The sequence below is a fragment of the Balaenoptera acutorostrata genome, chromosome 18 (genome assembly GCF_949987535.1).
Source record: "Balaenoptera acutorostrata chromosome 18, mBalAcu1.1, whole genome shotgun sequence".
NCBI lineage: Eukaryota > Metazoa > Chordata > Mammalia > Artiodactyla > Balaenopteridae > Balaenoptera > Balaenoptera acutorostrata.
This window is the reverse complement of record NC_080081.1, coordinates 11,682,213-11,702,269: the sequence shown is the minus strand read 5'-3', so window position 1 is coordinate 11,702,269 and position 20,057 is coordinate 11,682,213. Positions and strand designations below refer to the sequence as shown.

General features: G+C 40.2%; 1 protein-coding gene across 17 annotated transcripts in view; it reads right to left on the bottom strand.

Moving 5' to 3' along the window:
- DOCK9 (dedicator of cytokinesis 9) overlaps positions 1–20,057 on the bottom strand; it is a 283,640-nt gene that overhangs the window by 102,370 nt on the left and 161,213 nt on the right. For all 17 annotated transcript variants that reach the window (XM_057532615.1, XM_057532614.1, XM_057532619.1 and 14 more), the window contains exons 8-15: positions 19,139–19,313; positions 18,135–18,202; positions 8,808–8,882; positions 7,349–7,489; positions 6,827–7,030; positions 6,304–6,426; positions 2,747–2,829; positions 2,041–2,163 (exon numbers count right to left, since the gene is read on the bottom strand). In XM_057532615.1, the coding sequence (XP_057388598.1) occupies positions 2,041–2,163; positions 2,747–2,829; positions 6,304–6,426; positions 6,827–7,030; positions 7,349–7,489; positions 8,808–8,882; positions 18,135–18,202; positions 19,139–19,313 (992 nt within the window). The remainder of the gene's footprint in view (positions 1–2,040; positions 2,164–2,746; positions 2,830–6,303; positions 6,427–6,826; positions 7,031–7,348; positions 7,490–8,807; positions 8,883–18,134; positions 18,203–19,138; positions 19,314–20,057) is intronic.

Here is a 20,057-nt window from a genome sequence, read left to right as displayed (position 1 = left end):
GCTCCCAACCCCCATCGCACATAAGAAACTTCACTATCTGTTTTGTTGGAATATGTGGGTAAATGTTAGTTAAAAAAAAAAGTTCATGTAAAATCATGGAAAGCTACAAAGTGGAAAGTGAAAAATCACCCATAAACCCATCCCTCAGAGAAAACCATGACTACCATTTGGTGTATAACCCAAATGACTATTTTTATGTCCTTCTATCTTTCCATCTAGCTAGCTATTTGCCTATCCATTTCTTCATTTATATACAAAAAGAACTATATGAAATATATTCTTTTCAAAAATGACGTCACATAGATACACTTTCTCCTCCTTACCAGTACAGTGAGCCCACCTTCCTACGTGAGTACACAGAGACCTATGGCATGATTGTTGAGAATCGCATGGTAGGCTAGTGAGAGAAAACTGTAATCTATTTAACTAAAGGTGACTAGAGTTTTTAAAAAAATCAACTTTTTATTCTATAAGCAAGGCTGAATATTTCCTGAAAATCAAATAAAAACTTAACAATACTCTATGACAACACAGTATGTATAACAATACACTACCCATTACCAATAAGTAAAGGTTTTTGAAAGATGTTAATTATGACTCTGTTTAGAATTCTGAAAAAAACAGAAGAGAGAGAAGTAAGAAAAAAGGTGAAAATGAAGTTAAAGAAAGCTAAACAGCCATTCTGAATTCTAGGTAAACTTATGTAGTTACTTTGAAATGCATTTTTTCAAGTAAAAATATCAGACTGAAAGGCAATTAAGGTATAAAATAGTTACTGGCTGGCTCTTGGCTCTTCTTCTCATTTCATTATCTTTTAATACCCTCAGCTCTGTCTCCTTCCCAGAATTTTCCCAGAGAAATTGTAAAACCCACGTCCCTAGCAAAGGAAGTCCATGTCATAGGTTCAGCAGTGAACTTCCTACAATGGAGCACCAGAACAGCCCAGTGGCTAAGGGCCCAGATCCTCAGCCACCTGACTGCCACCAGCTGCACAATGCTGGACACCTCACTCAGCCTGTCTCTGCCCTATTGCCATGGGTTGAATTGTGTTCCCTGAAAAGATGGTGAAGTCCTAGCCCCCAGTACCTACGAATGTGACCTTATTTAGAAACAGGATCTTCACAGATGTAATCAAGTTAAGATGAAGTCATTAGGGTTGGCCCTAATCCAATGATGTGTTCCTATAAGAAGAAGGAAATTTATAGACAGAGACACAGGAAGACAGCTGTGTGAAGACGGGAGGCAGAGACTGAAGTTATGCTGCCAAAAGCCCAAGAATGCCTGGGGCTCCCAGATGATGAAAGACACAAGGACAGATCCTCCCCTAGAGATCTCAGAGGGAGCGAGGCCCTGCCAACACCATGACTTCAGGCTTCCAGCCTCTAGAATTCCGTTGTTTTAAGCCACCCAATATGTGGTGCATTGTTAGGGCAGCTCTAGGAAACAAATACCCTCACTAATATAGGCAAAGCACTTAGAACAATGCCTGGGAACTGTTAAGTACTATATGAGTTACTATCCTTCCCCCCATCACCCATTCAGTTAACGGTACCACAAATCACTCCATCGTGCAAGTCAGAAAACTGGAAGTTATTTACCTGAGACTACCACCCATTTCTCTCTCCTTCCACCCTAACACCCAATCAGGAAGCCAAGACCTAGTAACTGCACCTGTCTAACATGACGTGAACTAGTCCTGTTTCCTACTCTTCCTATGTCCACTTGCGATGGCTTTGCTGAGTCTTTGCCCACCTCTTGCCAAAGGTTCCTCAATTGTCTCTTTCCTCCCTGGGCTCATCTCTACCCAACAAACCCTTCGCAGCACCACCAATAACATTCTTTATACAATTCAAATTAACCAGGTAACTCTTCTGACTCTAAACCCCTTCTTCCTGCTCAAGGACTTGAGGAAAAGTTCCACGCTCATCCAACACTTGGTGTATGAGTTGAGCAACTGAAAAGACTGCTCCTGCTTCCTCCCTTTCCACTGAACAACTTCTGTTTTTCAGGTGTGGAAATAAATAAGGCCTTGAGACTCACTTCCGAAAGTCTGCAAGTAACTTGAGCATGTCTTCATTGGATAGCTTATTGCTGTCTTGCTTGTAGAGAGCAGAAAATCTGGCATTTTTGTCAAGGTTTCCAGATGCATCCTTAAACAACGTCCTGAAATAGCAAAACAACATGTCTAAGCTGTTTCCAAATGACCAAAATAAATCCATAACTTGACTCCGGTTTCTATGTGAAGACTAATTATTATTCCACTGGCTATAGCCTGCAGAAATCTCATTATCTAAAGACATGGAATATGTTTATGAGGATGAACACAACTAACTCAATTTACATAGAAAACATTTCCAGCAAATGGCTTGTGCTTAGGAAATAACATACACAGCCAAATGCTTAAGAAATAGAGGTCACAAATAAAGAGGATCTGCAGGCCTCACTGGGCTGCCACCCACTCCCAGCTGGAGGCATGTGGCTGGAACCTGGAATCCCAGCTCTGCAACAAACACTCATGTCCATCCTGCCAGTGCCAACATGGCTATCCTCCAGCTAGCGTCTCTCCTCTCTGGGTCTCTAATAAATGATTTTTCAGATATGGAGCTTACTTATTTTTCAGTTTTACATATTTAAATCCTCTTTGTCTCTGGACAAAAAAACAGAATAGGTCAGTCTGTCTGTCTGTCTACTATCTATCTCCATGTATCTATATCCATATAAAAGGTATAAAAGATGTTCTCCTTACCTTGCTGCCCAAGCAAATGGCATTCTGTACTGCCCTAGTCTTTGGCATGCCTGCTTGGCATTCTTCAGCACCTTCTGAGCAACCTTGAAGACATCAGAATAAAACCATGAGTTACTGTATCCCACAGACTAAACAACCTCTTATGGTAGTATAAGATGCATGGACAAGCACACCTTACTACAATGAATATGGCTGGATTTATACTCAGTGCAAGTATTCTGCTTCTCACATTCCCTAGCAGTGATTTTCAAAGATTATCAAATGAAAATTGTTTCCAAAATGTATGTCTTTTCTTTGGTCTTCATAAGCAACAAGCATGCCATTTCATAGGCCTTTCTATTTCTTCATGACTAAGGGCTATATATTATAAGTCCACTGAGTTATTAATAATTACTAATACTTGGTATTCATGCCCAAATATATCACATTGTTAGAGTTTAAATGAGAACACTAATGAAAATACTAAGCTTTCATAACTCCTAATGTGCACTGGCTTATGCAGACTCCCTAGATTTGGGGGATATATATTCATTATTAAGACATTACAGGTATTGGCTTAAGTTAGGCCAATGCTTTCAATCACTATGTTCTTGTTTTCTAGGTATAAGTTACCATTACTTTCACTTCTAATGATTAATTTTGGTTTGTTGCGGATGGCTGGATTAACTCTATAGTGCACAGGGAAGCAGATCTGCTTTTGGCCTATGTATGCATGGCAGGTCTATTCATCAACTATACCCTTATTGCTAAAGCAGATGACACCCAATTTCCCCAAATTTGCTTCTTCTGGAATACTGCATTGTAACCACTACAAAGTGTGACTGATTCAGAGTCAGAGCAGAGGGTTGAAGGCTCTTTTACATTACTTAAGTACATCGGAGCCAAACCAATTTTGGGAAATGTGACCTAGTGCCTGTGAACTAAAGTGTGCTCTGCAGAGCTGCAGCAGCAGCCCCACTGGGAGCCTGTCAGGAATGCAGAGTCTTGGGCCCCACCCCAGACCTCCTGGGTCAGAACCTGCATTCTGACCAGACCGCTGGTGATCTGTGTGCACCAGGTTTGAGAAGTGCTCATCTAGAAGACTCAGAAGGAGAACAATAGAGCTCTCTGTCTCTGAGTAAAACTGAAACCAGCTGTGTGAGTCTAGAGCACTAAACCTCTCTGGGCTCTACTTTCCCACCCGAAAAATGAAGAGCTTGGGCTAGACTTGCCATTATCCGTTCCAGTTACTAAACATGACGATTCTACCGTAACCGTGGTGGTGGGGGGGGGAACTGCTGCCTTCATGAATGACTTGGAAAACACTTCTGATTGAAACAGGTGTCAGGAGCTCATCCAGCCCCTCCCTTTCTTCTTCAAGTGGGGCATGTCCATGCGGGGACTCGGGGATCATAGAGTAAATGGTCTGCCTTCCTGGGGTGGCCATTTTACTTACACATTTTCAGGTAGAAATGATTATTTTTAGGTTCTAACAGTAATGACTATGTTGTGGAGTAAAATGCAATATTTGCGTAAAATTTAAAGCCAAAACAGGCCTCAAGTAAATTTCACTCTTGCCTCTAGTGAACGAGGACTGAACTCTCAGACTTACTGAGGGTATCAATGGAACACAATATATATAAAAGTCAGAGTGAAAAACTCATTTTTGCCCTTTGGGCTTCCCCCACCCCCCGCCTTTTCTTTCTTTTTTAGAAAACCTATTCGTGGTGGACACCTACAGAGACTATTCCTAAAAATTTCCTCCAAAACAATAATTTCCTCCAAATGATGTTCTAGACCATCTTGGAAAACATGAAGAGACATTTTGATATACAGAAAAAATCATCCCTCAGCAAAATCTCTACCGAAGCTCCTATTTTTTTATATGAGATGGTTGAGTCTTAATCTCTGCTTTAATTTACTGCATTGGAGGTGTGAACGCATGGAAAAATGTACACATGGCTGAGCCTTACATTCCATAAGTAATGAAGGAGGAGCAAATTCAACAGATGCTCAACGGACACTGGAAAGTGTATGTGATTTTCACACCAGCGTGCGCTGCCAAATTTCAAACCACGCACGTGGCAGGCAGAAGTAGCAAAGCTGGAGCATACCAGCCTTGGAAATGTGTTGCATACATGGCGGGGGAGTAGATCTTATCTTGGGCATTCATTGATTATTAATCAAACCATCAAAGAACTAAAAGAGCTTCTCATCCAAGGTTTTACAGACTTGATTTTAAAAATAAAACAGCTTCTCTCCAGAGACCAAATTTTACTCTGCTTTTATCAGCCAGAAAGGCATATGTTTGAAGCCATGCGCCTGGGTAAATGGGCTTCTCCTTGACTGGAGCTGTAATAACTGATAATGACATCCTCCTGTATGCGTCAGTGATTTAGTACCCATAGCACTGTCTCGTATGTAGGTGGTGGGGGGGTAGCAACATCATCTTTCAACTACAGATGGGACACCTGGGGCCCAGAGAGGTGACATGATGTATCCAGGCTAGTTAGGAGCTCAGCACCCAGGTCTCTGACTCCTGGAACCTGTTCCTTAAAAACCGTCCTGCATCTTGGTGGACACACCTGTGATGTACAGTGGCCAAAGAGAGGAAGACAGGAAGCTCTGAATCACTCAGAAAACCCCAGTTAGAGCCTCTGGGGTGTCCCCTCCTACTACTGACCAGTCCTTGTCAATGTATCAGGGTCTCAGATGACCAATAATACAAAAATTTTTTAAATAACTAAAAGTACTGTAAAACTGGCACAGGACAGCCCTCAACAGCTGACTGGAACCAGGTAGCTCAATGTGCTAGAAAGCGACAGTCAAGTGCCAGCTGGCAACTCTAGCTGTGGGACACTGAGCAGGTAACTAAACCTTCAGAAACCTCAGTTTCTGGGAGTGTGAAAGGTATTCTTGGCCTAGATGACTTCTAATATTCAGTTTTGGGGAGTGTGAAAGGTATTCTTGGCCTAGGTGACTTCTACCGTATGTCCACACCTAGGCACTCCCCAGGTAATGAACAAACACCAAAGTAATGAAAACACACCAAACATACATCTTGTACGTTTCCTTTCCCTCTTCCACCTAATGTCACACCACCTCTGCCACCGTAGCCCCGCCCCACCTGACAAAACACAAGTGCGCCTGATCTACTGACACTGCTGGCCAGATCATCTGAGCCAGGTCACCTCCTAGTCTCCAGTCTCACATTTAAGTATAAATGGACCCAAGTTTATAATTCCAGGACCTCGGAGACATGCCAACAAGTGGCATGAACTCTATTTAAATACAATATACGTACTTTTTAATGATGGAAAGTTTACTACTAAGCTGGAAATTCCTTTGCCAATTATTTCAGGATGTCAGGATAGTCTAGCCAAACGAAGTATTTTATTTACACATGGAACTACTTTTCATTGAAAATTGGACACATAAGGTTAACTATAAGACCATCTATGAGACTAGTCTACATCTTTTAGAATATAAATATGGCTTAACTGTGATCTCTTTAAGCATTTCTATATTTTTTTTTCTGATCGCTGTTTATCATCACAAAGCATGCAAGTCATCCATACCTTGGAAGAGTCTGAACTTTTCATGTATGGCTCCGCACCATGTGTGATGCTCCCCTGAAGCACTTTTTCAATTCTAGCCACAAGAAATATATCAGGATGAGGGCACGTGACTGAAAATATTCCCTAGGGAACAAAAGATTTTCTTCCATGAGTAGAATTTACAGCCACATTAAACAAATCCCATGAACATTAAAGATTCTCAAGCAGCAAAGAGCACTGATACAGTATAGCTATTCAGAAGCACCCAGGGCCAAACTGGTTAACTCATCAACAGTTCATCATCTGATCAAAAAGGCTATTTGGTGGAGGAGGCAACTAGCAGAAAGTTTAGAAAAAAGAAATGAGAAATCAAAAACTACTTCTTCTCTTTCAGCTTGCTTTTACTGTCTAATTATATATGCTGTCAATATAATTAACCGTCTCATTTACCCCAGTTGTGCATTACAAAGTTTCATTACGTATTTACATAGCACGTGCAAGAGAAGCCTTATTGGCATGACCGCTGGGCTCACGCTGTCCCCACCTGCTTCGGATACTGCATGGCGGCTTCGTGAAGGATGTCCTGCAGGGCAGGCGAGCTCTGCCTACCGCCGTTCATCAGAGACGGGGATGTGGTGGCCAGCATCTGCCTCACTGAGAAATGGTTCAGGTCCACGTGGAAATCGGCAGAAATCTTTCGGTTGTATTTTATGTCAAACAGGGATAGAGTAACAAAGAAAGGCTCGACCTGAACAAAACAAAACAATCCAGACCATCACTATGGCTCAAACTGTCAGGAAAAAAGAACGCTGCTATCAAAGAAGAAATGACTAGACCTATGTATGATTGTTGCTATAAATTACCACTAAAGAGCAATAGCCTCCATACCTGTCCTGTATCACAAACATCCTGTCCGGGCAGCCGAAACAACCCTCGGCACCCTGATTTAACACCGCACCTCTCTGATACCAGGAACTAGGACTGAATGTCCCAGCTGCACTGCAACAGGCACATCTGAAACCTCTGAATAGGCTTTTTAATCTTTATTTTTTAAAAAGAAAATTACATTTGTAGTGGGTCCTTCTTCATTTTCAGCAACACAGCATTGCAAATTGAAAGATAAATCATTGCACTTGACAAGAATTCTTTTTCCAAACTTTTCTTCAAATGGCTTCACTTCTGGCTCAGCTGATGAGAAGTCAAGCTTCTTTAAAAGAAAATGCAAATATATAAATGTATTATGCTCCCACTAAAAAAAAAAAAAAATCCGATAATAAATGTATCCTAAGGAAATTGCTTAAAATATGGAAACGCTATATACCTTAATTTACTCACAACAGTGTTACTATTTTATACATTTATATAGTATATAATAATGGTCAAATAAATGATGCTATATCTACTCAATGGATCATTATGCAGAGCTTAAAAATTATTGTTATGAACAACTCAAGTGTCCATCAACAGAAAAATCTATAAGCAAAATGTGGTGTATACATACAATGGAATATTAGTCATGAAAAGTGGAGTTCTGAGACAAGTTACAACAGGGACGGACCCTGAAAACATTATGCTAAGTGGAACAAGCCAGACATAAAAAGGCAAATATTGTATGCTTCCACATACATGAACTTCTTAAATAGGCAAATTCATAGAGACAGAAAGTAGAATAGAGGTTATTAGGGGTGAGGGGAAGGAGGCATGGTGGGCTGTTGTTTAATGGGTACAGAGTTTCTGTTTGAGAGGATGAAAAAGTTCTGGAAATGGATAGTGGTGATAGTTGTACAGTAATGTGAATCTACCTAATGCCAGTGAATAGTACACTTAAAAATGGTTAAAATGGTAAATTTTATATTATGCATATTTCACCACAATAAACAAAAAATCATCAAAAAGCAAAAAAAATATATATATATATATATGTATATATAAACGGTTATGAAGTCTGCGGAGAGACATAGAAAAATACTTATTTTTAAAGATAAATGGTTAAAAGAAGTTCTATAAAAAAAGACCACAAATGAAGAAGAGGAAACTATGGGAGGAAACACAGAACAGCTGGCCCCTCAAAGCAGCCCTATCTGTAGGCAATCCTGGAGGTCTTCCGAAGCCGTGTTTTGGATTTTTTGGGGACACAGATGTGGACCGCATGCACTGCGAGGCCTGTATCTGGAACTGAGCTGGGGCTAGTCAGAAAATATCACAGTCTCCTGGGCATCTGTAGCGATGCCTGTTATTTTCTGACGGTGATTTTAGGGGGTAAATTATATACGTTCTTTGTGGACTTGAGAGTGTCTTTGGATACATCTCCCTCAATTTTCAACAATCTATTAAATATCAAATATTCACAATGGTTGTGCTATGGTAATGAGATTACAGGTTGTTTTTATTTTTTCCTCTTTCTCCTGAATTTTCTATATTGTTATACCACTTGTTATCCAAAGTATATAAATAAGCAAACAAACAAATAACCTAACAAAGGTTTTCTTTCCTTGCACTATTTTAAATATTAAAATAGTTCTTACCTGGGCATCCGGGTCCAGGTAAAAAAGTTTAACTCTGCTTTCACTTTTCAGTTTGATTTCTGCTTCTCTGGTACTCTGATAACAAGATAAACAGAAAATAAAAATTACATTGAAAAAACCCTTTTCTTACAGAGATGTCTAAATATGTTTGAAAGCTACCCCATCCTGAAGAGCCAGACTGCCAGACAGCTCTGCCCGCATGTTGGAGGGTCACCTGCATGTCAATGAACAAGGATAGGCTATCCAGTATGTAGCACACAATGTAAGTGCTATGGGGAAAAAAGAGAAGACTTGATCCCTGGCAGTATGAAGCTGATAATCAACTGCAGCCGAAACCAATGCAAAGAAAGCAAAAGAGAATAATTAAGCATTAATATCAAGAAAAGCTTCATAAAGTAATGGAATAGGGGATAAGCCTTGAATGAAGGGATAGAATTTAGATAGCAAAAAGGAGGAAAACATGAGCATTTCAGACCAAATGAAAAGGATGCACAGAGAGGATAGATACTGAGAGAGGAAATGAGCCCAAAGGGTAGAAAGGACTTAGGGTCCAGCCTGAGACTGAGGGTACAAGCAAAGGAAGAGGAAGGCATACGTTTTGGATGGTGGAATAAAGAAAACTGTGGCGTATCTTGAAGGACAGCCATAGGTGTCAGTAGCAGGCAAGGGGAGAATTGCTGATTCACTCAATAAATATTTATGAGCACATATTTTATGTCAAGCTAGGGACACAAACATGAATGAAATGCAGTTCCTATCCCCAAGGAACACCATCTGGGAAGACAGAAAATACACAGCAATATGAATGGCAAAAGAAATCGTACGTACAGTGAGCTAACCTGCGCTAGGGGTGGCCGCCAGGAAAGAGCTCCCAGAGGAAGGCCCATCTTGAAGGACAAGGACATTTGGCCAGAAAAGGAGAGAAGGGCATTCTAAGAGGACGTACTACAGGTATAAAGGTACGAGTCACACCTGAGCAATGATCAAGTCATTCATTACAACTGAATGGTTGTACATGATGAAAAAAGTAGAGAAATGAGTCGGATTTGTATGGTAAGGTCTGGGGATTTCACTCAGAATCCAAAAAATCCTGCAATATTTTAATCAAGGGAATAAAATTACCAGTTCTGCATTTTAGATCCACCCCTCGGGTAGGGCTGAAGCAATGGATTACAAAGGGAAAGACTAGGAGGTCCACATGGTCTCTCCTGAGTTATCACAGCAGGCTCCCAGTCTCACAGCAAGGCCCATAACAAATCCCACCTTCCTAGCTTGGGTGGCCTGCTGACTGGTCAATCCACTAATTTGGGAGGAAGAGCAGGTTTGTGGAGAAGATGGTAGAGTCTGGAGATGCCTGCGGGATTTCCAACTGGAAACATCCAGTAGACAGCCAGAGAGATGGGACGTGAGCACAGAGTGGGGAGGAAGGCTGGAGTTAAGACCAGGAGAACATCAGCACAGAGGTGAGGATGCAAGTCTTGGGGGTGGGTGGGTGAGAGTCCCTGGGGGAAAGTGTGAAAGCGAGTCTGTGGACAGAAACCCAGGGGCCCCAACACTGAAGGGATGGACAGAAGAAGAGAAGTCATTCAGGGAAAGAGACATGGTGGCAGAGATGGGGGCTGGAGAAGTGGGATATGGGAACAGGGAGAAGAGGAAGCTGCTTAGACATTCACAAGATAGAAGTCATCTCCAGCCACGTTATGCCACACCTGCTGCCTCTAAATCTATATCCTGTTCTTCCTGGCGGTCATAGTTCTTAATAGAATGTCCTCTCTCATCTGCTCCTTTGCCCAAAGACCAGGAGTCACATCTCAGCACATAATGGGTGGTGACAGCCACAGGGGAGAGGGCGTCTTGTCCTCTCTGCTGGTGGCTTGAAGAGGTCTACTATTACATTTCTAATCATGGCCAATGAGAAATTAAGCATCTTAATTTTCTCAGTCATGTAGTTGTTGTAATAGGTTCTTAGCAATGACCCAAACTCTACCCTGACCATATTTGACAAACTATCTACATCTAGCAGAATGAAATGACCACCAGAATGCCAGCTAAGAAACTGGGTTCTAGTTCTAGTTCAGTTGTTAACTGGCTGCATGAACTTGAGCAAGCCACTTAGCCTCCTTGGACTCTATTTTCATTTCTGAGTAAAAATGTTCAACAAGATGATGGCTCGAGTCTTCTTCTACAACAAAGTTTATCTTGATGCTCTCCCTGCAGCTTTAAGGCTTCTGGAGGCTCAGGGGCATTCCTACAAATCACCTGCTCATGCTTACAGAGTAAAGTTTGTGCCTGTGGCTGGGGACGGGGGTGTGTAGGACAATGTTTTAAATCCATCTTGCCCATCCCCTTATCCTAATTTTTCAAACCAAAAGGGCCAGAACACGTGCATGTAGAATACACTTAACTGAACCCAAAGAATTTGCTTTACTTTGTATACAACCCATGGCGTTTCTTAACAAAGACATCAGTACTAGGTGCTGCGAGCCACCACCAACAGTAATGCATTCTCCTGAATTTTTGCTTGAGTCCTTCAACAAGGGCAAACGCTATGATCTCAGACACTGGAGCACTGGGTTCTTAATGTAGATGCATTTCCTCATGCCTTTCTGAAAGATGCTTGTTGACTCAAGCGGAGTAAGAGATGAGAAATGAATAAAGCAAGAAAGACTGCTAAGAGCTCTGTATAATTAGAGGACAAACAGAGATGCAGGTACATTAACAGAAAAAAAAAAAATCAACAACTAGCCAAAATAGACTCAAAGTATCCTGATGTTGCCACTAACATCCAAGGGATATATTCTTCACTAGAAAAACCATTTAATGGGGAAGAAGGGACAACGTTAGATGTAAAAATAACGTGACAGCTTATAATCCACCTTGCACACACTGACAGCTCTTCTATGAGACAGAGGAAAAGCAGGCTCAGCTTCTTAAAGTTCCTCCCATCCTTCCCAAGGCCCAGAGTGCTTTAAACAGATGGGACGCCTGATAAACAGTGTTTGAAAGAATTACCAACTAAAACCTAGGCAGTAAGAAAATGTGGCTCTGGAAGGGCAGGGCTTTCCCCCAGAGGCAGGGAATAATAAATACGTGAAAGCATCATAATGATAAAAGCAAATATTTGTTGATAATAGCCAACATCTCTATGCTAGATGCTAGCCTAAGTGCACATTTAAATTTGGTACAAACTTAGGAGGCAAGTCTTATTATTATCCGTGTTTAAGAGAAAACACTGGGGCTCGAGGGGTAAATACTATGCCCCAAATTCACAACCCTAAACAGAAACCTGGCTTCTAACTGAGGCTGTCTGGCTTCAGAGCCCAGATTCTTTAACTATTAGACCAGAAAAAAATAGGTAAAGAATATGAACAGGCAAGTCAGAAGGCAGGAAAACCAAATGGCAAATAAATATACGAAAATATGAAGAATACCACTACTAAACAGTGGGATACAAATTAAAGCAGTGAAACATCATTTTTCACTCCTCTGGTGAGGATGCAGAGAAATGGGAATATGAATTGTTACAACCTTTTGGGAAAGCAACCTGGCAATATTTAAAGCACTAAAAGCACAATAAACTGTGACCCAGAAATCCCACCTTGGGGAATTCCTCGTACAGAAGTAAGAGCATGAGTATTTCAGCTTATAAATATGTCATGATGTCTATTGTGCACTGTTTGTATAGGCTAAAAACTGAAAATTATCTAGATGCTCATGAATAGGGAGATGGCTGAATAAAGTGTTCAGTATCCATATTTGGAATATTATGCAGCTATGAAAATGAGTGAACTAGATCCTCTATGGCCCCAGGGGAACACCTATGAAAAATTTTTAAGTGATAGAACAAGTTACAGAGTAATGTATATATCATTAGCATATTTTTAAAAATAACTAAGAACACTGCATATGTGTAAATATGTTTCCATGAGCAATTGGTTTGGTAAAGAAACAATTATAACAGGTTAATAACATCAGTGCTCTCAGGAATCTGGGGATGGAGGTTGAAGGGAAAAAATGAACTTTTCTTTATACAACTTTGAATATTTTTACTTACTATAGCAAGTACATTTATTTTCACTTAAATTTTAGTAAAGACAATAAAATTAATTCCTGTAATAAGTACCTTCACAGTCTAAGAGCCCACAAAATATAGCTGTAAAAAAATATCCCACAGACTATGCCGTCCAGCACTTCTCAAAGTGACAGAGACCAGCTCTGCTCTTAAAATAACCTGTGGTCAATCCATACCGTAGATGCAGGAAGAACCCAACTGGTTCTTCCCCAAACCCTGTTGCTGGTCCTACCCACTGCCCATCTAATACTTTGGGTTCAGTATAGAGGAAAATGGAGAGAGAAAAATGACAATGACAGAGCCATTCTCTGTAAAAACTGACACTTCTCAGATACTACAGAAGAGAATGATTTGTCTAAAACAAAGGCTATTCCCCCCACTCCTGTATTCCCTAAGTTTAATCACTAATGATACACCCTGACAATGTTTTCTTCCTTGTCTTAAGAGGCAGTTATGAACCAAACATTCAAGAGTTTCCAGAAGAACTACCAAAAAGTTTAGGCATACTCTGCGTCTTAAGTTTATCTCTGAGCAGGGAAAACAATTGAAGGCCAGAGCATCATATTTTGAGGACGGCTCATCAGGAAACTACTGTGTTGACTGTTGGCTCATTTAAACAGAATGGGTTGCAAACAGGAAGACTTAGCAAAATCCTTTGAAGCCAGAATACATACTTTTAATTTAAAGAGCTGTCATGATTTGTTTCCACTACTTCCATGATATCTAACTCCCAGGGACCATCATCTCATCCTCTGTGTCACAAAGCTATAATAAAGCATTCTAGATAAGGAAGCCCAAGAAATGGAACGCCAGCTGACCTCACAAACACAACCCTAGCCGATTCCTTTGTATCATAACACAATGACATAATTTTCTGGATTAGGATACAGAGAAGGAAGTATTTATTACAGATGTGGTTTAAAAACTCAGAGAAGGTGTCCGTGAAACTGTTTGGGTTCTGACAAGCACTGCTGAACTTGGCCCCCTGATGCTTACTCAACCTCAATGAGACCATAAAGTTTGAGACACCAGACTCTAGCCTGTGTTCAACTGTGGAAGATTTACCAAGAAAGGTAAATTCATTCACTATAAAGAAGTTACAAGGTAACAGAATGGGAGCAATTTTGGTTCAACAGGAACCACATGGGGAGGCCAAATTAAGAGTGAGCAGCTGTTTTTTGAGTACACAAAGAGCTAAAAAATAGAAAAGCTATGGAGGAAAATATAAGGTGGAAGCATGAGGGTTTTCTTCATACTACCTTTACACAGGAGGTGATATATATACATATGTATATATATATTCATTCCAATGTTACCTAAGGTAAACGTAACCAGAAAAAATATTTATCAAATAAATAGTAATCGGGTTTACCACATGATCATATTACCCCTTGACACTGTAGGGAAGAAACCAATTAACTACCTTTAACTACAGTTTGTGTATTTCATAAAAATGTTTATAAGACTATGTACTCTAATACTATAAATGCTGTTAGGTTTAGAGCAAACATATGTTTGGTTCCATTTTAGACAATAGGAGGAAAAGAACAGGTTTTAGGGTATACACAGTGTGTCCCCATAAGAAAACAACAGAGATGTTCAGTACTAAATGTACAAGCAACAAAAGGGCCAAGAATATACAAAATATTCTGAAAACCTAATTCTACATCACTCCTACTGTATGTCAAGGGCCCCTCCATCACATTCCACAATGAGACACCAGCTATTTTTGTACTAAAACAACTTCCTGTCGCTCATATCCTGTTTGGTTATGTCTCCGTCACAGTGGAAAACAAAAGCCGGGGCAACAGGATGAAAGAAGCAGAAAGAGGAGTTGACCTGAGAGGAGCCTGCCATTAAATTACACCTTTGCCTGCCCCCACTGTTCTAGTCCTTTCTCTGCAATCTGACGTAACTGTGGCCTGATCTCCCCATGGACCTTTCCCTGGTACTGGCCTCTTAACCTCCTCACCCCGACTAAACTCTCCCTCCTTGCCTAGCTGTGCAACTCGAGCCTCCCTCCCCGTCCCACACGCCCTCCCACCCCTATTCAATCTCACACTCTGGAATCCATTCCTTCTAAAATCAGGATGACCAGGTATCAATCAACCTCCTTCCTTTCTTAACAGGTACAAATGATCCCCACCCCAGATACACTGGAGGGGGTTATAAATAGTCAAAACCACTCACACTCGAGGCCCTGGATGATGAAGGGGCTGAGAGCCGGGCACACTGGTGCCTGAGCCCCTCACACTGCACTTCTGCCACCACACAGGCGGACAAGAGGCATCACAACAGACACCTGCCCCACAAGTGGGATGGCAGCATGCTGGTGGATAACAGCACATCTTAATTTTCTTTTTTTTCCTCTTCGAAAAATTACCTTCTGCACTTTTTCTACCTTCTTAAATTAAAATGGTTTAAAAACACTTGAGAGATGGGGGGAAAAAAACAACAGTTAAGTCCCTTATAATGCTGCACTTTTTAGGTTCTGACCATGACCCACAGTAAGAAATACATTTACATCACAACCCAACACACACATACACAAACACACTCACTCTCTTTCTACATATATATATCAACATATGATATATGCATGATATACACATATATCTTTTTTTAAAATAAATTTATTTATTTTATTTATTTTTATTTTTGGCTGTGTTGGGTCTTCGTTGCTGCGCGCAGGCTTTCTCTTGTTGTGGCGGGCGGGGGCTACTCTTCATTGCGGTGCGTGAGCTTCTCATTGTGGTGGCTTCTCTGGTTGCGGAGCACGGGCCCTAGGCGTGCGGGCTTCAGTAGTTGCAGCACGCGGGCTCTAGAGCACAGCCTCAGTAGTTGTGGTGCATGGGCTTAGTTGCTCTGCAGCATGTGGGATCTTCCTGGACCAGGGCTTGAACCCATGTCCCCTGCATTGGCAGGCGGATTCTTAACCACTGCGCCACCAGGGAAGCCCTACACATATATCTTAAATAATATCTATCATTATTAAAGGCAGTACACTTTAATATCCTCTATTCAATTCTATCCATTTTTTTATTCTAGGTCACATAATGTTGAGCTAAAGAAGCCTGACACAAAGAGTACATATGTATGATTCCACTTTTCGGAAGGTCTAGAATAGTCAAAACTAATCTACAGTCATAGAGGTCAAAACAATGAGAATGTCAGCTGGGAGGGAGGATACAAGGCAGTCTGCTAAGGTGCTGGAAATGTTCGTTGATATGGATGGGCGTCATGTTCGTGTACAAATGTGAAATCCATCAAGCTATACAATTAGGGCCTGAGCATTTTACTCTATGTAAGTTCTACTTCAATAAAAAAAAGAAGAAAAACTTTTAAAGTAAATGAGAAATGGAGATTGAAACCAATTAATTTAATTTAATTTGATTTAACCAATTTAATTACTTTTTACCAACTAAAATAGCTTCAGCTCACTTGGTCATTACCCACCAGTTTGAAAAACAGCTTCAAATATGTTTTATAAATATGTATATATATATTTTTTAAAAGAATAAATATGTGTGATATATATCTTCTTAGGTCTTAGGATCAAGGAATTCTGAAGGCCAGGTAGTAGTAGGCAGTGAGAGAAGAAAGGAAGGCACAATTCCTGTATGTCTTCACAAGAAAAAAAACATTTCTAATTAATCAACATTAAGCTCAAATAATATGAGTCTTCTCCTAGGTATCCACTGTGTTCACCCAGTAAGTATAGAAAGTTAACTTTTTAAATTCTAGATTGCACTACATATATTATCTGTTTCAACAGACATTTTGCTTTGAGAAATCATGAACCTCAAAACATAACAAAAAAGCGAATCTCAATGCAAAATATGACACACAGAAGTTCATAACATGAAAGCACAAACACACAAGCTAAACTCTTCCCAGCCTAGAAGGAGGTTACAATGGTAGCACTAAAATTAGCTTTAATAGGCAGGTGCTAAAAAGATACTGTGGTAACAGTCAAGTGCTAAAGAAAAACAATGCTCTAAAGTCCTAGCCAGGGAGGGAGATTTTATATTTTAGAACAGCTATGTTGTCTTAAAGTAAAGGTCAATGTTGAATGCTAGTCTACTTATAATGGTATATAGATAAACCATGTTTTCTATTACAGTGTTTAAGATACGGGTGTGTAGCGTCTCTATTTCACTGTATTCACACACACACACAAAAGAATAGAAAGGCAATAACAGAGTAAGAATATAAAGGGCCAAAGAAGACAAGGATATTTCTCTCATTTAAAAAGAATTATTCAGAGATGCACACAAGGAGGCAAGTACAAGGATATTCATTGTAGCATTGTTTGTAACAGAAAAAAGTTGGAAATAATAGAACTGCTAAAATAAAATGCTTACACAATGCAATAAAGGGTATGAATTAGATCTATATACCAACTTGGATGGATCTCAAAAACAAGGCTAATTTAAAAATAAAAGCAAGTGCAGAATAATATGTTAGCATTTATATAATATGTTAAACGTACAAAACACAGCCACATATTATTATGATAGATATATTGGTAAATATACGAAAATCAAATGGAAGTATTTCCAGAAAACTCATAATAGTGGTTGTCTCTAGTTGAGGTTGTGGGCGAAGAAGGGAATGGAGTACAGATGATGTTTAAAAAAGAATTTCAAGTATAACTGGTATTTTTATTTCTTTAAAAAATGTTGAAGCTGAAAAGACAACACAGTAACAGGTGTTGAATCTGGGTGGTGGGAATATGGTTGTTTTGATCTTCGTGCTTTTCAGTAACTTTTTGAGTTTCTCAAGATTATAAAAGAAAGGTATAAATTTTTTTTTTTTCATTCAGACGGACCCGGGTAAAATTCATATAACTCAGGCAACCCTCTTTGGTTCAGTAACAAGATTATTACTTATCCATCCTTTTTGGAATTGTCTCTATTAACTTGAATAGGGGAAGCGTATGTGTGAACATAGTAAATAACATGTTACTATGGAAACATTTACCCGTGCACCTTGGTTATTTCTTCAATACTTCTAATGTGGTATTAAATATTATGTGGGGAAAACAAAGAATAACAAAAAGAGAATACTTTGTAAGGCACTTTCTGGAAAACAGACTCAAATCCGACTTAAGTCAGCAATGTATTTCACCTCACCAAATACTGAAGTCAAAAAATAGCAATAACTACAACATGATTTTAATAATTTACTATAATGTATTTGTTAATCATTTCAATATCATTCTATGAAGAGCAGAAGATTTAAGATGATGTTACCTTGGCAAGTTCAGGCAGGTAGCTATCTAAACCGGAAACGGAACCTTCTAATTTGCTTTGTTCATCATCTAAAACAGCAAAACAGATTACCTAAGTCACTCATAGTTGAAAGCATTTTATTTAAAACAGGAGGAGGAAGGCCGTTTCTCTTATGTGCCCTTTAACACAGTGGTTTTCAACTCTGGATACCCAACAGAAACACCTCAGAGCTTTTAAAAAATGCTGATGCCGGGCCCAGCGGTGAGAGCTGAACATTTGACGGCTGGAGCAGCACGGACGGTGTCTAACCAGAACTGTCAAGAGCTCTGGACAGCAGCCCACATGGCCACACCCACCAGGCACCAGCCCAGGCCAACTAAACCAGAATCTCTGGTGGGACAAAGGAAAGAGTACTTGTTAAAAGTTTCCAGGGACTTCTAAGGCACAGCCAGAGTTGGGAATCACCTGTTCAAGGGCCTGAAGTAAAACATGAATTGTTAAGAACATAGCCAGATTTTCCCAACCAATTTAATCTGTGGCTTCTGCCCATCCTAACTTTCACTTGAAAATTCCAAAGGATATGATTAATGATAACAATAAAAACTATAGTTAGTATTTGAAGTGCCGACTCTATGCCAGGTGCTTGAGATACATTATCTTGTTTAATCTTCCTATCAACCAGCAAGTTCCGTTTTTATTCCCATTTTACAAGAGAGTAATCCAAGGCTCTGAAAACGTTAAGTGGCTCGCCCAAGGTCTCACAGCTGAAAAATGGTATTGCTGGGACTTGAACTCAGGTATTCCTTTCTGCCTCCAAAGCTGTGATTCTTCTCATTATACAAATGATGTCAGGGTAGGACATTCTACTGGGACAACATCTTTGCTGACAGGTTATCTGTAAGGAGCTCACGTCTGTCCCACCTCCATGTACTTGTGCAGTAATCTGGCTACTTCCTGTGCCCTCTGGCAAAAGAGAAGACACCCGCAGAGTGTGCATGCACCTGGGGAAAGCTATACCAGTCTACCTTCATGAGAGTCTCCGTTTCGCTTCTCTTGCATTGCAGCTTCAAAGTTGAGCTGGAGAATCTTGTTCAGAGTTGTGATCCACTCTTCCATTTCCACTTCACTGTCTGCTGCCAAAAGGTAACTACTTTTGTCCTGCATCTTGAGCTCAAAAGCAAAACGCCTGACTTTGTTGTTCTGAAACAGAAAAAGGGTAAAGAGACACATTTTAGAAGAACTGGAACAGCCTTAAAAATTCTTCTCTTTATTATCTGCTGATGGGTACTATCTCATCAGCATTTCGGACCAAGTTATTTAAAAAGGCAAGCCCCTTCCCAATAAACCCCCATCCATATCCACCTTCCCTGAATTATTTTCTTCATGGCTTTGTTTTCCCATCTGACACGTTACACATTTTACATATTTATTTGTTGTCTGTCCCATCCAATGAAATGGAAGCTCTTCAGAGCAGAGATTTCTTTTGTTCAATGCTACATCCCTATTTCTAGAACACTGCTTGGCAAATGATAGGCTCTTGAAAAATATCTGAATGAATGAAATTTCATTGAAAATTTTCAGTTCCTCTAGCTCCTATCTTTTTTAATGAAGTAGTACGTGGTATCACATTTTAAAAGCAAACCGTTATCTATCAATATGTCTGATTTCCTTACCTGCAACTTTCTCGTCATTTATGAGGCCCAAAAGGTATTTAGACACCATGTCTACCTTCCTCCAGCTTCCCTCATGCCTCCAGCTTTTATGCCTGTGAAAGGGTATCTGATTCAAAGTATAAAAACCGCAGTCCATGTGCATTAAATGACGAAGGATGAATGTGCACGAGGCCAGGGTTTCTCCACTTTGGCACTACTGACGCTTGGGGCCGGTAACTGTTATGGGGACCGTCCTGTGCACTGCAGCCTGTTTAGAAGCAGCCCGGCCTTA